Genomic DNA, 18,430 nt, shown 5'->3' with positions numbered 1-18,430 from the left:
AGATCTTTGTGCGTGGAGAGAGTTCTGCTAGATGAGAGAGGTGTGAGGAAACACTGGGAATGGCAGGAGGGAGCAGGGAACTCTTCTGCCCTCATCCAGGAGGTGCCTCCCTTGTCCAGGCTCTCAGTTTAAAGCTCCACAGCAGTCTTGCTGCCAGGACACCCAAGTTCAGCCCCGCTGACTTTAGGCAGCAGCAGGGCTCTTATCTGTGCTTCTCTGCCTCTTCTGTGGTGTCCATGAACCCCTGGGTGATGTGCTCAACTTGGTGTCATGTAGGGGTGTCCTTTGAGAGGTGCACAGAAGGTGCCAGGGGTTTCCTCACACTTGGGATGTGCTGGGGTGACCCTCCCACTGTGCTGTTCCCAGCACCCACAGCCCCATGGTGGGAGCCCCAAGGACCATGACATCACACAAAGGGCTGGGTTTTGTTAATATTCCCAAGTGTCTCATGACTGAGATCTTTTCTGAGCCCACAGGAAGCCCAAGTCTTGCTTTTCTGTCAGACCACACAGTGCCCCATTCGCTGTGCGGGGACCACTCTGTGACTGGGCTCTGCTCGGTGACTCCAGGGTTGGGGCCATGATTGGCTGCATCCCCCCATCATTCCAGAGCTCTGTTCTGCACCAGGCTCTGGGAAGGAGAGGAAGAGGGAGCCATGGTGCCATAGCAGAGCCCTCACCCCTCATGTCCTGACCTCCTGGAGTGCGTCAGACACGCCCCATAGGGCTCGGAAGTGTGAATGGGTTGGTGTCTGTATCTTCACACACCTTCACAAGCTGACATCACAGTCAGAACAAACAAATTGATAGGGTTTTCCCTACCCAATTAAATAAATTTAGGTTGCTTCCCAGAGGCACTTTTGCTGTGCTCTAGTGTGACTTTTTGTGCTTGACAATAGCTCCACTTTGCATATAGGGGAATTTTAAAACCTTTCTCCCTGTCCCAGTTCGTTTGAGGGCAGCATTAAATATCTTAATTTTCCTTAGGCTTTCAAACCTCAAACAACTTATACATACCATGTCAAACATCTTCGTTTTCTATGACAATTGAAGAAATATGATCCAAGTGGTGTGATCATATTTTGGCCTTTTGTTTCCTTTTAGAGCATTGTGGCCCTGGGAATACACTATCCAGGTGATGCTCTCTCTGCCAAGTGGGCCAAAGAACTCTGTTCCAGGACTAGTGGTAGGCAGGAGAAGATCTGTCATCCTACAAAAATTTTCCCATTTTATGGCAGAAGAGAAATGGAAATTTTAAGTTGTGGGGGGTTTTAAATGAAAGGAGAGAATTGATGGGGAAAGAGTGACCCTGCAACAGTGATTTTATTTGGAGTTAATGTACTTACCTGGAGGATTGAGGCAACACAAAAGCTGATCACAAGCACCAGCCCAAGACCCTCCAAGAGAGGTTAAACCTCTGCTCTCTCTGGCATATGGAGGGGAGGGGGAAGGCCTCAGCTGTGCTTTGACTAACACATTCCTTGCTAGACCAGAGAAACACTTCCCAAGGACACCTTAGTTGAACTTGGCTTGTCTCCAAAGTGTTACATTCCAACAAAGGACAGATTTGTCTGAAAATTTCCATTGGCTCAAGCTGAGAGGTTTCCTTGCTTCCCAGCACACAAAGGAGATGGAAATGAACTCCTGTTTGCTATGGTGGGGTGGGGGGAGAAGGGGATTCCAGCTCTGGGTGTATGCGGCTCCACACGTCCGCTCCTTACTCATCCTGAGTCCACTCAAGATGTGTAATGTTACGGAGCAAAATAAACTTCCCCCTAAAGATGCTTTTGTTGGAGATCAGGAAAAGTCCAGGGCCCAGCTTGAGTCTAAAGGAAAAGTCCAGGGCCCAGCTTGAGTCCTCAGTGCTGGCTGTGGCCCATGGCATCTGAACAGAGCAACCCCATCCTTGTGTCTGCAAACAGTGCAGGGGGGTGGGACAAGAAGATCCAAATCATTCCAGGATCCTATGGCTTTGTTTTTAGGGATGGGAAGGTTAAGAATTTGGCTATCCATGCGGGGACATTGTAAGGAGATCGTAAATATTTTTTTTTACAAGAAAGAAAAAAGGAACTTGAAAAAATGAGAAATTGCTTTTCTCAATGCTGCACTCAGCCAGGGGAGGCATTGCCCTCCCATGGATTTTTACTATTTTGTTCCCCTGTCATAATTCATATATTTCTTTATTTTAAAATTGGTTTTATTGCACCTGTTCTGACTTCTGATATCATTGTGAAGTAGGGATGAAGCTGTTTATTGCCTGACATGCAGCTCTGTATTTCAACAGGTCTCTATTTCCTTCAAACTTTACTTTTATTCATTGCACCATCTCTATGTTAGATTCTATTCTAAATCAAAAATTTTTTTATTATAATTTATGCTTGCTTAAGTACTAAACATACATCCTTGTTTAAATACTAAACAAGAAGCCTAAAGGAGACTTTATCATAGTCTGCAGAGGAGTATTAAATTATGAGGATCAAAACTTGGAAGATGTTTATTACAACTTTTCATATTGGATTTGGAGACATACTCCAGCTCTAACCAAAAAAGCGATAAACACAAAGCAGGTCTTCCTTTCCCCTGGGAGTGGTCACCATATTCCTTCTTTAAAAATAGGTCTGAGGACAGAACTGGAAACGTGTTGTCTGAAAAAGAAAAAAACATGGGCTCCAAGTCCAAATTTTGACATTTTCAAGCTTTTAGATAGATTTTAGATTGGCAAAAACCAGCTCGATGAAATTAAAAAGCAAAATTTGCAGAAAAATGTACTTGTATGAAGTTGTTTTATGAGTAAATGCACTTTACATGTTATCACCTTGGAGCCTGTGCCCTGTCAGGGTTATGAGAGGCAGGGAGGGGAAATGAGGAGGGGGCTTGTTAGGGGACTCAAAGTGTGCAGCCATTACATAATTTTTGGTTACATATCACCAGTGGAGTAAGAAGAACTTACTGAGTTCTTCTTGATAAGTTCTCTCAATGGAGAATCGAGCGTGGCTGTGAGCTGGAAGGTGGGGCTGGCTTTGTGCAAGTCAGGCAATGATGGATTGCTCTGTCAAAGTGTGCGCATTTACGGCCCTTTAATAATAAAGAATCTGATTCGTAACCTCCCATGTTGCCTACCCATTCAGGTACTGATTCATGAGTAATGTAGCTTCTTTTATAAAGGAAGGATCGTCTCGTGAAAATGAAGCTAGAGGCAAATAAATAAAATTTTTATTAGTCACTCAAGATGATTTATTTGACTTCCAGTTCCCCCAGTAAATTTTGTAGTTACTGAGAATGAGCAAACAGATTTAATGTGATGGGGAGCAGCACATCCTTCTCTCAATGTATTTTTTTCTTAGACAAGCTATTATGAAATTATTCCCCAGTCTGTCTTCTGGTTCCTGGTCTCTAAGGGAAGAGGACAAAAAACTTTAAAAATAGCTAAAATTCTACTTTGGAGTTTGGTCTTGTAGTATCTGGCTGAAATCAGAAGTGACAGTAATCTCATGGGAACCTTTTCTAGGGAGCTTCCCTGTCCATTTTTGCAATGTCAGGAGATGCAGACAAGCCCTTGAGTTTTCCAGAAGTCAGTTCTAAATCTGATACGCAGCTGCAGAAGAGTTTTTCAGATTGGTTCAGAGCGCCGAGCATCCCAAGGTGCTGGTTTGTGTCGAATCACATCTGCACATTTTCAGTCTCTAACAAATTCCACAGGGAAAGGGCTTCGCACCTCTCTTGCCACTGCATTTGCTGAAGGAGAGTGGGACGTGCAAATGATGTTTACAGCAGCCCAATGTCATGCAAATCATCTGCAACTTCAGCAATGCCACCTCGAACATGCCAACTGGAGGCACTGGAGACCTGGTTGTTGAATAAAGAAATATTAAGGAAAATGGTTGTAAATGTTCACTTATTTGCAAAGAAGGTTTAAAGGGAGTTACGAGAAATATTTGCAACAAAGGGGGAATGAGGAAGTGACTTCAAAGAGGAAACCAACTTCCTAAAAAATCAGAAACCCTGGGGATTTTTATTCTCTATTCACATGAGAAATGGTATTATTTTTGCTGCTGCTTTTAAAAACTTCGCTGTGAACTGCTATTGATCTTGGCTTGCTGTGAACCATTCCCTGCCCTAATTTTTCTTCTGTTTAAAGGGATATTTAAACTGAAAAGCCTTACACTTTTGGCACCTTCTTCCTAAGTGATCCAGAACACTTCACTGTCGGACAGAAAATCTCCAGAGATGCTTTCATGATTTCTGAATCTGATTTTGGCAGAAACCAAACCCCTAGGCTCTGATGAAGCAGAGTCACTTTTCAAAGTTTCATCTCTCCTTGAGTGTTCTGATACTTGTTCTGCAGTTATGGGAGACATTAACTTCATGGAGGGTGTTCATATGCCCCTCAAATTTTCCTCAAAATGAGATAAGCATCCTTTTTCTTTCTTCAGACTGGGGAAAAACACATGGAAACTTCAGTTCAGTGTTTTATCCATGTCCACCTACTGAGCTGGAGATTCAATTTAAAATTGAATGAAAACTATTCCTGATACAGGGTGAAGACTATGTAAAACATCCAAGGTTTCTTAATATACAATAATGCCATCTTCCTTTTGGAATGATGCTAAATCCTTCTCTTCATTTATAAAAAGATCTTCTTCTTCATGGTCAGGTTAAGAAATCTTTTTTTCCTCATCCAGCCTGGGTCAGTTACGATGACAAACACTGAAACACTAGACCTAGCAAGCAGTGAAAAGATGGTTTGCTGTCCCACTGCCAGAAACACATCCTGAGTCTGCCTGAAATTCTACCAATTCATTGGACACTCAGAAAATTCAGTCCATTTCTAATTTTAAAATGTTTTCTTTTTTCCTGCTTTCACTGAAATTCTCCATGCTACAAAAATCCCAGCCCTGATTTAGGTGGAACGGGCTCTCCTTCCCTGCCTCTCTGGACGTAATAGCTCTGGATGTGATGGCATCACCACATGGAACATCCTCGCCTTGTGTAAGAGCTGTTATTTCACCTCTGTGCCAGCTCAGCCAGGATTTGCTTTAATGAGTACCTACCACTGCTAAGAAACTCTGCCATTATGTGTTAGGCAGGATTAATTAACCTTGTCTAGGCAACAGGCTGGAAAGCCACAACTGCGAGGACACTGAGCTGTGCCAGTTCTCAGGGCAGGGTTTTGGAGCTGCCGGAGAACAGCCGTGTTTTGTTGCTCTGTCATGGATCACTGCAGTTTCAGGGCTTAGAATCATATTAAAAGATCCTTTTGCTGGGTTTTTACCCCAAAGTCGTGGTGCTTCTTGTGGTCTTGGTTTCACCTCCCACCTCCTAAATTCAGGGATATCCCTGTTAGCTGAAGCCTGTGTGGCTTGCACAGTGTTCCCTTGATGAATGCCTATGGAATAATTCCTTTGGCTACATCTCCTAAAGGGGAAAGGAAGACGAGACCATTTGGGGAACAGGCCTTCCCACGCCCCCAGCTGCTCAGTCTCCTGGGCATTGCTTTCACGCTTTTAGCAATTTTGGGGTGTGCGTGTTTCAAAGGTTTCAGGTGCTCCCAGAGGAAAGTCAACCGCAAATGCGGCACTTTTGGGGCAAATTAATGGGTGTTAAAAGTTCCCTGTCAGCAGGGCAGGTTTGGACAGGGATGCTCGCACACACCTACATCCACCTCGGAGTGAGCCTGGGCTACACCTGGTTACTGCAAGAAAATAAAATACAGAGCAGGAATGCAGCTCCCACAGGGCCTTGGAAGGATTTTGGGGTTTGTCCTGAGACAGAAGAACGAGCTGCTACTTTGATCTTCAGGGTCTTTTACAACCTTACTGATTCTGTGGTTCTATTAAGTAAAGATTTGAGGCACTTGCAAGCAGGATGCTCCTGGTTGTGTGACACTTTGTGTTTTACCAGTGCCCTTCTGGTAAGTGTTAAGTAATTTAACATTGAAAAACAAAACAAAACAAAAATATAGATATATTAGGGTTGCAGTTGGTTAGAAGATGCAAAGTATTTTCAACTTTTTGTAGATGTGCCCTGCTATGGGCTGAACAGAATCATAGAAAACCAGATAGGTTGGGGTTGGAAGGGACTTAAAATATCATCTCTACCCTCCCTGCCACTTCCAGGTGTCCAGCTTGCTCCAAGTCCTGTTCAGCCTGGCCTTGGACACTTCCAGGGATGGGGCATTGATCCAGAGATCCTCAGGGGGCATGGAGTGGGTTGGTTTGAAAGCAGATGCTTTGAACATTGCCTTCTTTCCCCAGGTTTAGGGTTTCCCTGCCTTGCTTTCTCTCCGATGGGGAACACCCGCAGGATGAAAAGTAAGCAGCATGAGTCAAATTTGGAGTGCTTTGCACCCTGCCCTCTCCCAGTGGCAAACTGGAGAGATCTCACCAGCTTTAACAGGTTCCCTCTCCCAAAGGTGCTCAGCTCCCAACGTGCCCAGGCCACCTCTGGCTCTGCTTTCTCGAGCTTTGGCTGGAAGTGAACGCTGAGATTTTCAGTGCAGACTCAGGATTTCCAGACAAGAAAATCGCAGAATGGAAAATTTGGTTGGGTTTGGTTTTGTTTGTGATCAGTATCTTGCCAATATCGATGAAAATATCTGGACTTACTCTATAAGTAAGCACATAATTCAGAAATTTTATGCTAATAGGAAAAACAAGAGGATCAGAGGAACGAATTACAAATTGAATCCAATCCTGTTGCTCCTCAATGTGTTATTTGCAGACTGAAATCGCAGATTAAAGAAAGAGGAGCATTCAGCTCTTTCCAAGGAGACTTCTTCCCTATGATATTCCTTTCGGATATCGCTGCATTTCTGCCTTGTGTGGCTCTTTTCATGCCTTTTAGCAAAGCGGGTAGGGTGTCTCAGTTCACCTCCTTTTCCATATTTAGAGCATAGAGCTACAGCCTGCTCTTTTCTGTCCTATATATACAGTCCTACGACGTTTAAGTGTCTTCCTTCCTGGTCTTCCAAAGGAAACAGCACAGATTTTCAATAAGCTTTCCAGAGCTGTTCACCTATTTCATTCTCTCTCTCCAGCCAAGACACCTGTTGACTTTTCTGCACTGATGCTGAAAACCAAATGACTATTTTCTTGTGGCCATTTGTTACAGAAAGGTCTCCTGGAATCTGGAAGAGCAGCTGCCTTGGGAGCTCAGTGTAAAGGTCAACTCAGCTCAGCTCAGCTCAGGTGCAGAGCCCAGTCTGGTCAGGGCTCCGACTCAGCACGCGTAAGGAATTCCTGTGCAAAGGGCAGAGAGTGAGTGACACTGGGGAAAGCCCTTGGCAGGGATGGGAGGTGACCTCCTCCCAAAGCATGGAGCTCCCGTGAGCCTGGATGGACTTCCTGCTGAGTCCCCCTCCTTTATCACACTGCCTTGGGTGAAACAGTTCCCTCAACCCAGGCTGGGGAGCAAGAATTTGGCAGGGCAGGTTTCCTCTGGGGAACATTCTTGCCTTTTGTGTCATCAGGACATGCCCCTGCTCAGAGGGAAGGAGGAGCTCCTCCTCTATCAAGCTATCTCAGCCATCATGCTCGAATCCATCCGGGCTGGCCCTTCCCTAATTAGGGCAGCAGTCACCCAAAACACCTTCTTCATGGATGACCCTGCAGCTGCCTGATCACTGCCCATCCTCTCCCACTGAAACCACTGGCCTTGTCTTCACTCCTCCCCTGCTCAGCTTCCTCCCAAAACAGGGATGTGGCAATTCACTTGTGGGGACAATGAGCTGACTGGGTGTTAAAGGAAAAAAGCCCCACACGTGGTCTGTACCTGCCCCCATTCACCCACAGCCAGGAGAGGCACTGAAGCGATGCTTTTGCAGGGGTCCTCAGGACACTGCATTTTGGGGGCTGAAGATGGTCACTGAAGTGATGAGAACTGTGTGTTGAGGAGAATTGCTGGAGGTGTTTGGGTGCCTGGCTACAGAAAGAGTGCAAAGGAACTGCACACCTGTGGAGATGGAAACGAGCTCCAAAGCAGAACTGTCACACTCTCAGGACTGGAGAGTTGTTGGGAATATTGACCTGTGGCACACTGGGATGAGCTTGGACCAAAGAGGACTTTGGGTGGCTGGAAGGAAGGTGACTCTGAGTGAAGGACTGTGGCTCTGGGGTTGGTCTCTAGGCAGAGGCTGTGAGAGGACAGGGCACCAATATTGGGATGGGGGAGTACTGGGGGCAGTCAGCAGTGGGATGATTGTGGGGGACTGAGGTGACACTTGGTCAGAGGCTGGTGCAGCTGGTGAGTGACAGGCAGTACAGCAATCCCCTGGGATGTCTCCTTCCCAGCTTCCACTCATTCCTCACCAGAGGTGAAAACATAGGGAAGAGGCTGGGTGGCCTTGAAGGTGCTCACTGCAAGAGAGGGACACATTGTCCAAGCTCCCGCTCCAGCTTTTAGGAAGAACAGCCCTGCTGTGGTCCAGTGGTCACTTGCATTCCAAAGCAGTTTCCCCTTCTGGAGAATGCCAAGCATGAAAGGAAACAGCTCTGGACTGTTCTAGCCTGGGAAAAGGGAAGTGAGGAAGGGAAGTCAGTTACACCAAGGCGGTGTTGTGCAACTCCAATATTGTACTTTCCCTTTGAAGCTGCCAGGGCAGTGCTGGCATCTGCACTGTAGATAAGAGGAGCTGGCTCTTCCAGGGATGGAACAGTGAAATCCCTTTTCACTTGAGGCCAAAGGGACAAAAATTACTCCATTTGGGCAATTTAAGCTACAGGTCTTGGGTTTGACACACCAGAGAATTTAGTGCTGCTGGTAATGCCTTGTAATTCTCCATGTAATCAATTAAAGAACGGATCCATCCTAAACACTGCTGAAGGAAAACACAAAGGAGCCCATAAAGGTAATGTTTTCAATTTATTTGTATAAACAATTGCATTTTAACAACATTGTTGTCCTACAAAAATAAAGTGAAAAACAATTCACAGAATTTTAAATAAATAATCTCAAACATCCACATTTAGAGGCTGTGGAATACAAAACGCAGAGTGCACAGGAATCCTTGCTGAAGCAGCCTGTAACTTAACTCAAGTGAGATGGTCTGAGGAATTCCTCTGTACCTACCCCAAAATAACTTGATCTGTCCAGACTTGCCTCCCTTTGCCTCTCAGCCAAACCCTGTTCCTGGGTTAATGGCAGAAGGGTGCTCTGAAGGGTGCCCAGAGCTGGATCTGATGGACAATTGCACGACGAACAAGTGTCCGAGCAGTGTTCACTCATTAGCACATACAGTACTGAGCACCTTTGGCTGCAAGGGGAGAGAAGGTTTTCCCTTCTTCGTGCCTCACATAGAAAAAGGAAAACAAAAGCCGTTCTTGCTCCCACAGCATCCATACCAAGGACCACCCCAGACCAGTCACTGGTATCAATGGCTGCAGGAGAGCTTGGTTCTGCTGTTCACAGCCACAGCTACAGACCTACCCAGCACGAGGCATGGCTGGCTCTACACAAATCCATGGAAATAGAAGCCACAGACAAACTACACTACTGCCAGAGCTGGTACAATGCACAAGCCTCTACAAGTGCTTGAGAGTTCAGATGAAATGGAAAACTCAAGTCCTTTTCCACAAGTAGTCAAGGAATTTTGGGCAGGGGCACAGAATACCAGGTTGCTGCTCTACTCCAGTCTGATGTGACATTTTCTTTTTCCCTATAGTTCCCCAGCTGTTTTTATGGGAAGATCATCTTCTACATTTCCTCTCTAGAAATTAAAAAAAGATACCCTTACATGCAAAGTCTGAAGTGCTGGTACAAGATCCCTATGTGCCCAGATGAGACTAGATATTTTAGTGCTGGATCAGGACAAATACATCTAGGAGATTTTGTGCTGGCCAGTTTTAAAGAAGCTTAAGCCACTTACTTAAAATGCCTCTGTTTATAAATCATAAATAAAACATTATCCCTCCCTTGCCCCCTAACCCCCCAATAAATAGAAGTACAAATTGCACATACAGCTTGTGCACATAGGCAGAGCTACCTTCTGTGTCTGGAAGTGCTGCTTGAATCTCTTCTGTGTTCACTTCTCTGTGTATTTACAGAGCTGCTCAGTTTACAGCCCCCTGGTTTTGGGAGCACAAAGCCACAGCCACACCCTAACTCCAGCTATACTGTCCTCCTGTCCTTAGAGTGACAGACATTAAAATTACATTATCAAGTAGACCAGAGAACTACAGCTATGAAAAGAATCCCAGTGCCTTGGGCTAAGTTTAGGACCTCCCCAAAGTTATATAATAAAAACATCCCTATCCAAATGCAAGCAGCCTTGTATTGCAGCCTGGGAGTCAGTTACTGCTAAGCTCAGTATCTCATTCTCACACCCTTACACAACTAATACATCTGTCACACTTCCTTCAAAAAGAAGTAGAATCCAGGAAAAGTACTATTTTCTTTAAATATTTAAAACATTAAAACATTTTTTAAAAAAGTTGTAAAAAAAATTTACTTTCATCTAAATCCAGAAGTGGATTTGTACATAAGAGACATTAAATTATGATACAAAGTGCCCTATCTGCAATGAGGGAGAGGTAGTATCAACAACAAATGCAATGCATTTTCTGACCTTACATAAAGAAGTGAGTCTCAAGTATTTTTTTTTGTTAATTTTTGAGTGCTCATATGAAATCCATAATCTCTTCTGGCAGTTTTCATTAAGTCAGATTTTTTCTTGTACTTTTAGCTCAATAGCTGCTTTCAAGTTGCTGAGAAAAAAAGTTGCTTTTGTAGTGTTACGTGACCTATGAAAACTGCTAGACAGAATCACCACCCCTACCCTTCATCAAGTATTAAAACAATAGTAAAAAGAAGTTGGAACCTTTATCCACTTTGGAATACATTGTTCTGTTACAGAAGACTTTAAACAAGGGATTCAGCACTGTCAAGCTCAAACACAGAAAATCCCTTTTGTAAATGGAAGCCTTACCTCAGGTAAGGAATTTAAGGCAACCCCCACAGTGAAGATGCTCAAGTTGGTTTTTTAAATACTAAGCCATAAATAGAATAAATAACATAGTTAAATAAATAAATAGATAGATAGCTGGGTTTCTACAGCTCTGAAGAGCGCTCTTTCAGCAGGAGTGTGGGGTTGATATCCTCCATGGCAGTTTTTGAGGTACTAACGTTAATCGTGGCCTTGGTGGGCTCGGGAGGCAGGATGTGGAAGGCAGTGAAGGGACAGCCCTTCACGTTGTTGCAGATGAGCTTCTGCAGGGAGGCCGTGTTGACGATGTCGAAGCCCACCTTGCCCCCGAAGGTGCTGGGCTTCCAGTACTCGGGGGAGCAGATGGCGTTGCCCATCAGCCCCTTCAGGGAGAACGGCGCCCCGATCTCCACCATGGTCTCGCCGAAGATGGCCCCAGGCCGGGGCTTCTCCACCAGCAGGCCTGGGTACAGCTCCATGGCATCGATGTCCCCGTACAGCTCCTCCAGCTCCGCTGCCATCTCTTTTTCTCCTGCAACGAGTAAAAAATCTAAGTGGAAAAATCCCATTTTCCATGCCAGACTGTCCTGCTCAAGCCCAGTAATGACACTGCAGGACTCTGCGGGCATTTTAAGACAATGTCTCTCATTTGCTGGGAGGGATGAGGACTGTTACCTGTAAGCTCTTCGAAGGATCGGAATGGTTTCAGCATGAAGCGTTTCCTGTACTCGTTCAAGGACTGGTACCTCATCTGCCTGCTTTGGTCAATGGAGGCCTTTGCCACTTTCTGTACTGCAGCAGGAACGTTCTTCCCACCAGCAACCTGTTCATGAAAGAGGAAAAGCTGTAAGATCTCCTGATATGAGTCACGAGGAAGTTGTGACTTTCCAGTGATTAGTTTTAAATAGCTTTATCCCGTTCCCTTGTCCCACCCCCAGCTCATGCCTCTGTCGGTTCACCATCAACTTGAGGAAGGACCTACCCTGCCAGCACTTTGCTTGGAGAAAGATTTGACCATATGGGAGAGGCCGTGCTCCAACATGATGGAGTTGTTGTAGAGGAACTGCTGGAAGGTGTACTCCTGGTCGTGGATGTGGAAGGTGTCGGGCAGCAGCGGGTGCCAGTGGTACAGGGTGTTGAACTCGGCTGCGATGCGGTTCTGGTACTGGAACCTCTGGTTGAACAGCAGCTCGGGGTCAAACTTCAGCTTGAAGTGGTACCCACTCAGGTGCTGCACGTAGTCCTCTATAACAATCTTGATTGTCTCTCCTGTTGGACAAAGGAATAGGAGAGAACGTTAGCACTGCTTCTCCTCAGTGGCAAGGAGAACACAATTTCTGAACTGTTCTAAAATATACTTCAGTGATCAGGACAACAAACACTTTCCTGTAATCTCTCCTATAGAGCAATTCATGTATTTTATGTGACTAAGGGCTGGAACAGTACTTCAGGTCCCAAGAGTTCTGGGCTGTGGGTAGTGAGGTGTTTTCTACAGCCTGTTTTCCCCCTCCCACCCTCCAAAGACACAATTCCTTGCACCCTCCACAGAACAGCACACACCAGTATTTACTTTGTGTTCAGTCACACAATATCTCTCTAGCAGAAAGGGAGGGGATAATGAAGAAACTTGATGTCTGAAAGCAAATCTCAGCTTCTGAACTACTTAATACAACTGTCTTGGTTTATGGTTTCAATTGAGGCAAGGTTTTTTCCAGCTTAGACCACATCACCATTTACATAAGATGAAATACCACTGGGCATACAATTAGACAGGAGAACTATGCAGAGTTACATTTTTCAGAACCTCCTGAACTTTAGCCTTTCTTTTGAAGCATACCTAAGCTGACCCAACCCTAAGGTGAAAAACCCCCAAAATCCCACATCAGGGAGCCTGAGGTCATCCAGCCTCACAGGCTTTCTCTGAGAAAGGAACCTGAGCTTCCTGTCTTTTCACTGCTTTCAGTTCTGCTTCCCTCAGAAAAGGGAATTGAGTGTCCCTGAGTCTTCTTCAGTTTCATCTTTAGCAGAGCTGGGGGGAAGCTGCACCTCAACACAACCCCAGCGACAGGCCACGAAGAAGCCACTCACACCCCAGTTTATGGGATAGCTTGCCCCTCACTCCAGCTCTGCAGGCTTGAGCTGGAGCTCCACACAGCAGCAGTGGCCCTCACCGATCAGAATGAGCCGGGTGGTCTGGAAGAGCTGCTCGTCGTCCCAGTCGGGGTGCTGGCGCTTGAGCACGTCGCAGACGCGGTTGTGCTCGCGCAGCCAGATCGTGGCGTACATCATCAGCCCCGGCACCAGCCCGAACACCTCCTGCCCCACGGAGAACTGCAGGTGCTCGGGCACGTGGGGTGGGTACAGCATCTCTGCCTGCGTGTCCCTCACCGTCGGTGGGTACATTTCTCCATCGATCATCTGTGCGTGGGGGAAACACCAGGAGTTTTGAGCTATGGTACTTTGGTTAAGCTCTGTCGGCTTTCTCAGCTCTGACTCACACTTTAGATCACCTACACCATTCACACAGCACTAATTTAGGAAATCTATGCCATCCAGTAAGAAGGTAGGAATTCTGAGCTAAGACATACCTGGTATTTCAGCTTTCCATCCTTTCGAAGTCTCAGTTTAAGTTGTCTCTCCAGAGTCTCTCCATAAATGTGGTTCAAGTCCACCTATAAAATAAAAACATTTGGGACATGAAGCCAACCTGCATTTTTTGCTATTTTAGGACAGGTCCCACTTCTATGGATACCAATAGGAGTTCACCCCCTGGATGTTTACCTTTTAATTACATTACTGCTACCTTATAAGTATCATGCACCAATATTTAAGATGAAGCCAAATTATTTCCTGGCAACTGGAGCCATCTCTGCGTAAGAGGAGATTGTTACATTGGCAATTTAAAAGGACTCTGTTTAAAGTGTCAGCAACTTTCTACTATGCAGACAGCTTTCTATATATACACACACAGTTTATAGCTCTGATTTGGACATACAAGTAACACTTATAGTGAAGAACTCTTTGTTCAAAGGCTGCCTATCTTGTAGGTAAAGATCCTAAATCCAAGTCTGCTTTTGAAGTTCTTTTTAAACTAAGGCTATTAGCAGTACACAAGCAATACTTCAGTACTGGATATAGGTCTTTGGAACCGACAGAGTCCAGAGAAGTTTTGGATACTCACTACATCTAACATGCTTTAGGAAAGCAGATTTTTGGGAATAATAAGAGATCACTGGACAGGTATTTTAAACAGAACCACTTCGGCAGAGCGCGTGGTTCTCACCCAGGAAGAGACACTGCCCAGCAGCAGAATTTGGCCTGAGGAGCAGTTGCAGAAGAGGTAATCCCATGGGATTGTGGCACAGTGTGCGCACAGGTGTTTGTCCCCTGGCAACCCGCAGGATGCCATTCTGGCCATTCCAGCCACTCAGCAGCTCCCGAAGAGCACGAGCCATGTCCCCAGAAGTGACCGTACCCCGTGGCCGAGCGCTCTGGTGAAGGCAGGGCCCCTCTTGTGGTCCGTTTTGAAGAACTGGTGCGTGAAGTGCTGGGCAAAGAACGTGAACATCACGTTTGTGCCTTGCGGGTCAGGAATAAACTTCCTCCTCAGCAAAAACTTCTCCACGATCAGACTCGAATCCGGGAGCTCTTTCTTACCTGTGGGAGAAACAGACAGTGAGATACTCAAGACAACCCTTTATGCAATACTGAAGTTTATCCCTAACAAAAAAGCTTTAGACTTTCAGTGGAATATTGAATGACAGCAGCATACAAACAAGGGGAATTACCTACTTCTCTATGCTCACTTTCTTGATTTTATTAGAAATTTCTAAGTTCCCTGCTTTAGCATGTAACTCAACAGCAAGAACCAGAATAATTATCTTTTAGATCTTTACACAATATATCCAAAATATGGTTATTCTTAAAGTCAACTATACTGAAAAAAGGCTACAGACAAGCAGGTCCCATAAGAACTTCTAATTATTTTTTCTTCTTAGAAAAGACCAAGCAATCATTATGTGTCTGGTTTATCCCTCACCTTTAACACCCATTGGTGTTGGGCAGTCAAGTCCTACTGGTGGAAGGCTTCTCGTGTAGTAGGAAAGATTGGAATAAGCTTCCCAGCTTTTGTAACTGTAGTCACTATTGTAAGTTGGTGGGCTGTCAATCAAGTGTGATCTTGCTGAAAGACAAATAAATATTTGGTTGTTTTTAACTGTACAAGTAAATCACAAAGCCAGATCTTTTCCATATATTTGGCAGCAGTTGTAAATTCCACACAACTCAGTTACTGATGTTAAATACGATTACAGTTACTGATGTTAAATATGATTACAGTTACTGAATAACAGGACTGGATCCTGGTTTATCAGGTGGATCTCACTACTAATATGAGCAATTGGGTGCTAAATTCATATCAGCAAATTCTGGACTCTTGCAGAAAGTAGAATCAAGTTGCACTTCAGCATGTTTCATACAAGTCTGCATCATGCAGAAGTCTTAAATTTTGGTGTTTTAACCTTAGTGCAATTTAGGCTGCTTGATTTATACACAATATCCTGGAGTAAGTTTTAAGAAGACTGGGAGAAACAATCCACACTTACATGTTAGTACATATCTCATAATAGTGTCCCGTAAAAAGGGAATGTTGTTGATGATATTCCAGGCTCCTTGGAAGTGGGTGAGGATGTAGTGGACAGTGTTTGGTGATGGTTTCAGTGATAGCCTCAGCCACGTGAAGAATTCCGCTGCGAGAGACAATGGGAAGGTCATTATCAATCAGCTCATGGAGGATAACCTGCAATGCTGGAATTGGATTACGCGTTCCAGTTCCACGGAGAGGGGTGTGGGATACTCACGAGTGGTGCAGTTCTGCCCGTAGAAGCCGGTCCTGGTGCAGTCGCACTCGTAGCGATCGGGCCCCGCGGTCATGCAGACGCCTCTGTTCTGGCAGGGGTTCGAGCAGCAGGGGTTGGCTGCGGGGGAACCAGAGCTCGGGTTAGCACCTCTGCAATGCACTCCCACCTTCCCAGGACTTTGTACAACGAACGAGAATGCCCTGGAGTTTAATGCTGATCAGGAAGGCATCACAGCGACCATCCATCCATTCATCCATCCACGGTAACCTCTGGGCTACCAGGGAGCAGCTTTAAAAAGCGCAAGAGAAGGGGAGATCACCCCGCACAGGGCCTGGCACCCACACACACCAGAGAAATGGCAAGAGAGCGAGGAGCACAAAAAGCAAGAAGGCAAAGCGTGCATTGATCCGGAGCGCGGGGCGGACTCACCGGCGCGGCCGGCGGCCAGGAGCGCGGCCAGCAGGGCCAGGGGCAGCAGCGGCATGGCGGGGCTGGGCTGGGCTGGCGGGGCTGGCTCGGCAGCTCTCTGTGCCAGCCCCTACTTCACCTCCTCTATTTATGCCGGGGCAGAGCGAGCACGGCTGAGTCACTGGCCGGAAGCCCAAACCGGGAATTCCTCGGCCCGCCCCGGCCCCGCTCGGCGCGGCCCCGCTCGGCGCGGCCCCGCTCGGCGCGGCCCCGCTCGGCGCGGCCCCGCTCGGCGCAGGTATGAGGGGCGGCCGCTGTCAGCGGCTGAGGGACGGCACGGGGCGGGCACCGCGGCACAGCGAGCTCCTGCCAGCGCGGGGTTCCGCTGATCGACCATTTATTATGTATTTAATTCATTAGGCAGGAGGTCGGAGGGCTGTGATTACACACGGGCTGCAGAGCACTCGCGCTGCAAAGCGCCACACAGAGCGGGAAGGAAGGAATGCTGGGGGGAATTTAGTTTTAGTTTAGTTTTAGGGAATTTAGTGTGTCTGGCAAGACCAGATCCTGTTATTAGGCATTTTTGGAACAAACAATGGCTTTTCCCCAGCGCTTTTCCTTTAAAATTCACCACCACCACTCCCCACCCCCCCCCACCTCCCCCATCGTATAGTTGCACTGTAAACAAAATTTCCCTAATATCTTTGAGAATGCTTTATCTTTTGGTCATAGATTATTTTTTATTAATCAGGACGCTTTAGCTACTATTTTTAGTCCCTCTTGCGTGAGGAACGACGATGAAAGCAGGAGGATGTCATGCAGTTGTGCAACCGTGCAGTGGGGAGTTGCACTTTCGCCCTCGAGGTTCCGCATCAAACTCCAAAAAACCACTGCTGCTTCCACAAAGATAGCTTGTGATGGGGTTTGAATTGCTAATTGCAGTGACTTGACAGAAAGTGGATTCAGGCCGATTTAAACACAATCTTATTTTTAGCCCCAAAGTGTGTTGTGGTCAGTGAGTAATTTGTGTACAACTGTAGTGGGTCTTCCTGGATGTTTTAGGACTGGTACACAAAAGGCTGCATAATCAAGAGAAGGCAGACAATATTTATTTATACATTTGCATGCAGAAACCATGGGCTGGGTCAGACACTCAAGCAGAGGATGGCTGTCAGCAGCCTGTGCTTAACCGGGGGCCACATCCACGTCTTGCTCAGTCTTATCAAGTGTAAAAAAGTGATATTTTGTTCCTGCATAACCCATATCAATTAATTACGGAATGCTGGTTATCCAGTGGATCAGGCTATAGTATTCCCAGCACTACAGATCAAGGGTCTACACACATTTTCATACATTTCATGTCCATCTCACACTGATTTTGTTCCATTTCACAAAGCTTTTGTGGATGCTGTCATGTGTTAAGACTTTACTGCAAACAGCAGGCAAATGAGATGTTGTGTTTAATAAAGTGCATAGGAAAATGTTTCTAGAATGTAGAACCGGCAACATTAAGGGGACAACTGAAGTAATTATGTGCAGCCAGACAATCACCCCTAAAATGATAATACAAATGAAATGAAAATACAAATATTGTGCTATGATTTAGAGGACCCTGGAGATAATAGATAACTGATGATGCTTAAAGTTTTCAATTATTATAATTAACCAATATGTAAACCAAGAAACCGGGCAGAACTCCAGTCTTTGGAGAGGATGATTCCCCTTGGGAAGCAGTACTTCTGCAGCTGGAAAACCAGTCAGCCTCCCCCACCTCTGAGCTCTCTCGAGTCTGATTTTGGCTGGGGAAGGTCATTTTTGTGCCTGCCAGCTGCAGCAGACTTGAAGGGTCTCTTCAGCTTTCCAAAATAATGAAAAATCACGGAGATACAATAGTGCTGCTTCTCTGATGGCTACCTTTCCCCACTCGTTGCTTTGGGACTGTCTCGGGTAAAGAACTGGTTTTATGTAGGAAAGAGAATTTTTTTTAGAAATGGAAGTTTGCTGTGGCAGGATTCACCACCAGGTGGAGATTGTATGCATCAACTAAGTGCTCTTTTGGTTTTTTGCACATAAACCATCTTTGCAAAGAATTAGTGTTATTTTTCTTTCTATTACTTGAAGTACCCTTTGGTCCAGGTAAGTAGCCTTTGGAACAAAGAACCTTCGTCAGCCTCAGCCTTTTTGCATTTGCTGACATTTCTGGAGGAGGCAATTCCCTGAAGCTGTTCCTGTTTCTATTTTAGGTT

The 18,430-nt window shown here is 45.8% G+C and overlaps 1 protein-coding gene across 1 annotated transcript; it reads right to left on the bottom strand.

The window, feature by feature from the left end:
* Nucleotides 1-8,845: 8,845 nt before the first annotated feature.
* PTGS2 (prostaglandin-endoperoxide synthase 2) lies at nucleotides 8,846-16,290 on the bottom strand. The gene is made up of 10 exons (XM_069022739.1): nucleotides 16,206-16,290; nucleotides 15,777-15,893; nucleotides 15,522-15,665; nucleotides 14,957-15,100; nucleotides 14,393-14,574; nucleotides 13,506-13,589; nucleotides 13,089-13,335; nucleotides 11,900-12,186; nucleotides 11,593-11,740; nucleotides 8,846-11,449 (listed from the first exon to the last, which is right to left on the bottom strand). The coding sequence occupies exons 1-10, from the start codon at nucleotides 16,258-16,260 to the stop codon at nucleotides 11,043-11,045; spliced, it is 1,815 nt and encodes a 604-aa protein (XP_068878840.1). The 5' UTR covers nucleotides 16,261-16,290; the 3' UTR covers nucleotides 8,846-11,042.
* Nucleotides 16,291-18,430: the final 2,140 nt, after the last annotated feature.

Source organism: Aphelocoma coerulescens, chromosome 8 (assembly GCF_041296385.1).
Source record: "Aphelocoma coerulescens isolate FSJ_1873_10779 chromosome 8, UR_Acoe_1.0, whole genome shotgun sequence".
NCBI classification, from domain to species: Eukaryota; Metazoa; Chordata; class Aves; order Passeriformes; family Corvidae; genus Aphelocoma; species Aphelocoma coerulescens.
Note: the sequence above shows the minus strand (reverse complement) of the source record. Positions and strands in the feature narration are given on the sequence as shown.

Excerpts from the sequence above, each read along its gene's own strand:
- PTGS2 (XM_069022739.1), bottom strand. The coding sequence starts at position 16,260 with ATGCCGCTGCTGCCCCTGGCCCTGCTGGCCGCGCTCCTGGCCGCCGGC. Across the intron at positions 11,741-11,899 it reads CCAAGCAAAGTGCTGGCAGG|GTTGCTGGTGGGAAGAACGT; the intron begins GTAGGTCCTTCC and ends TTTCATGAACAG. Across the intron at positions 11,450-11,592 it reads ATCCTTCGAAGAGCTTACAG|GAGAAAAAGAGATGGCAGCG; the intron begins GTAACAGTCCTC and ends TACTCGTTGCAG.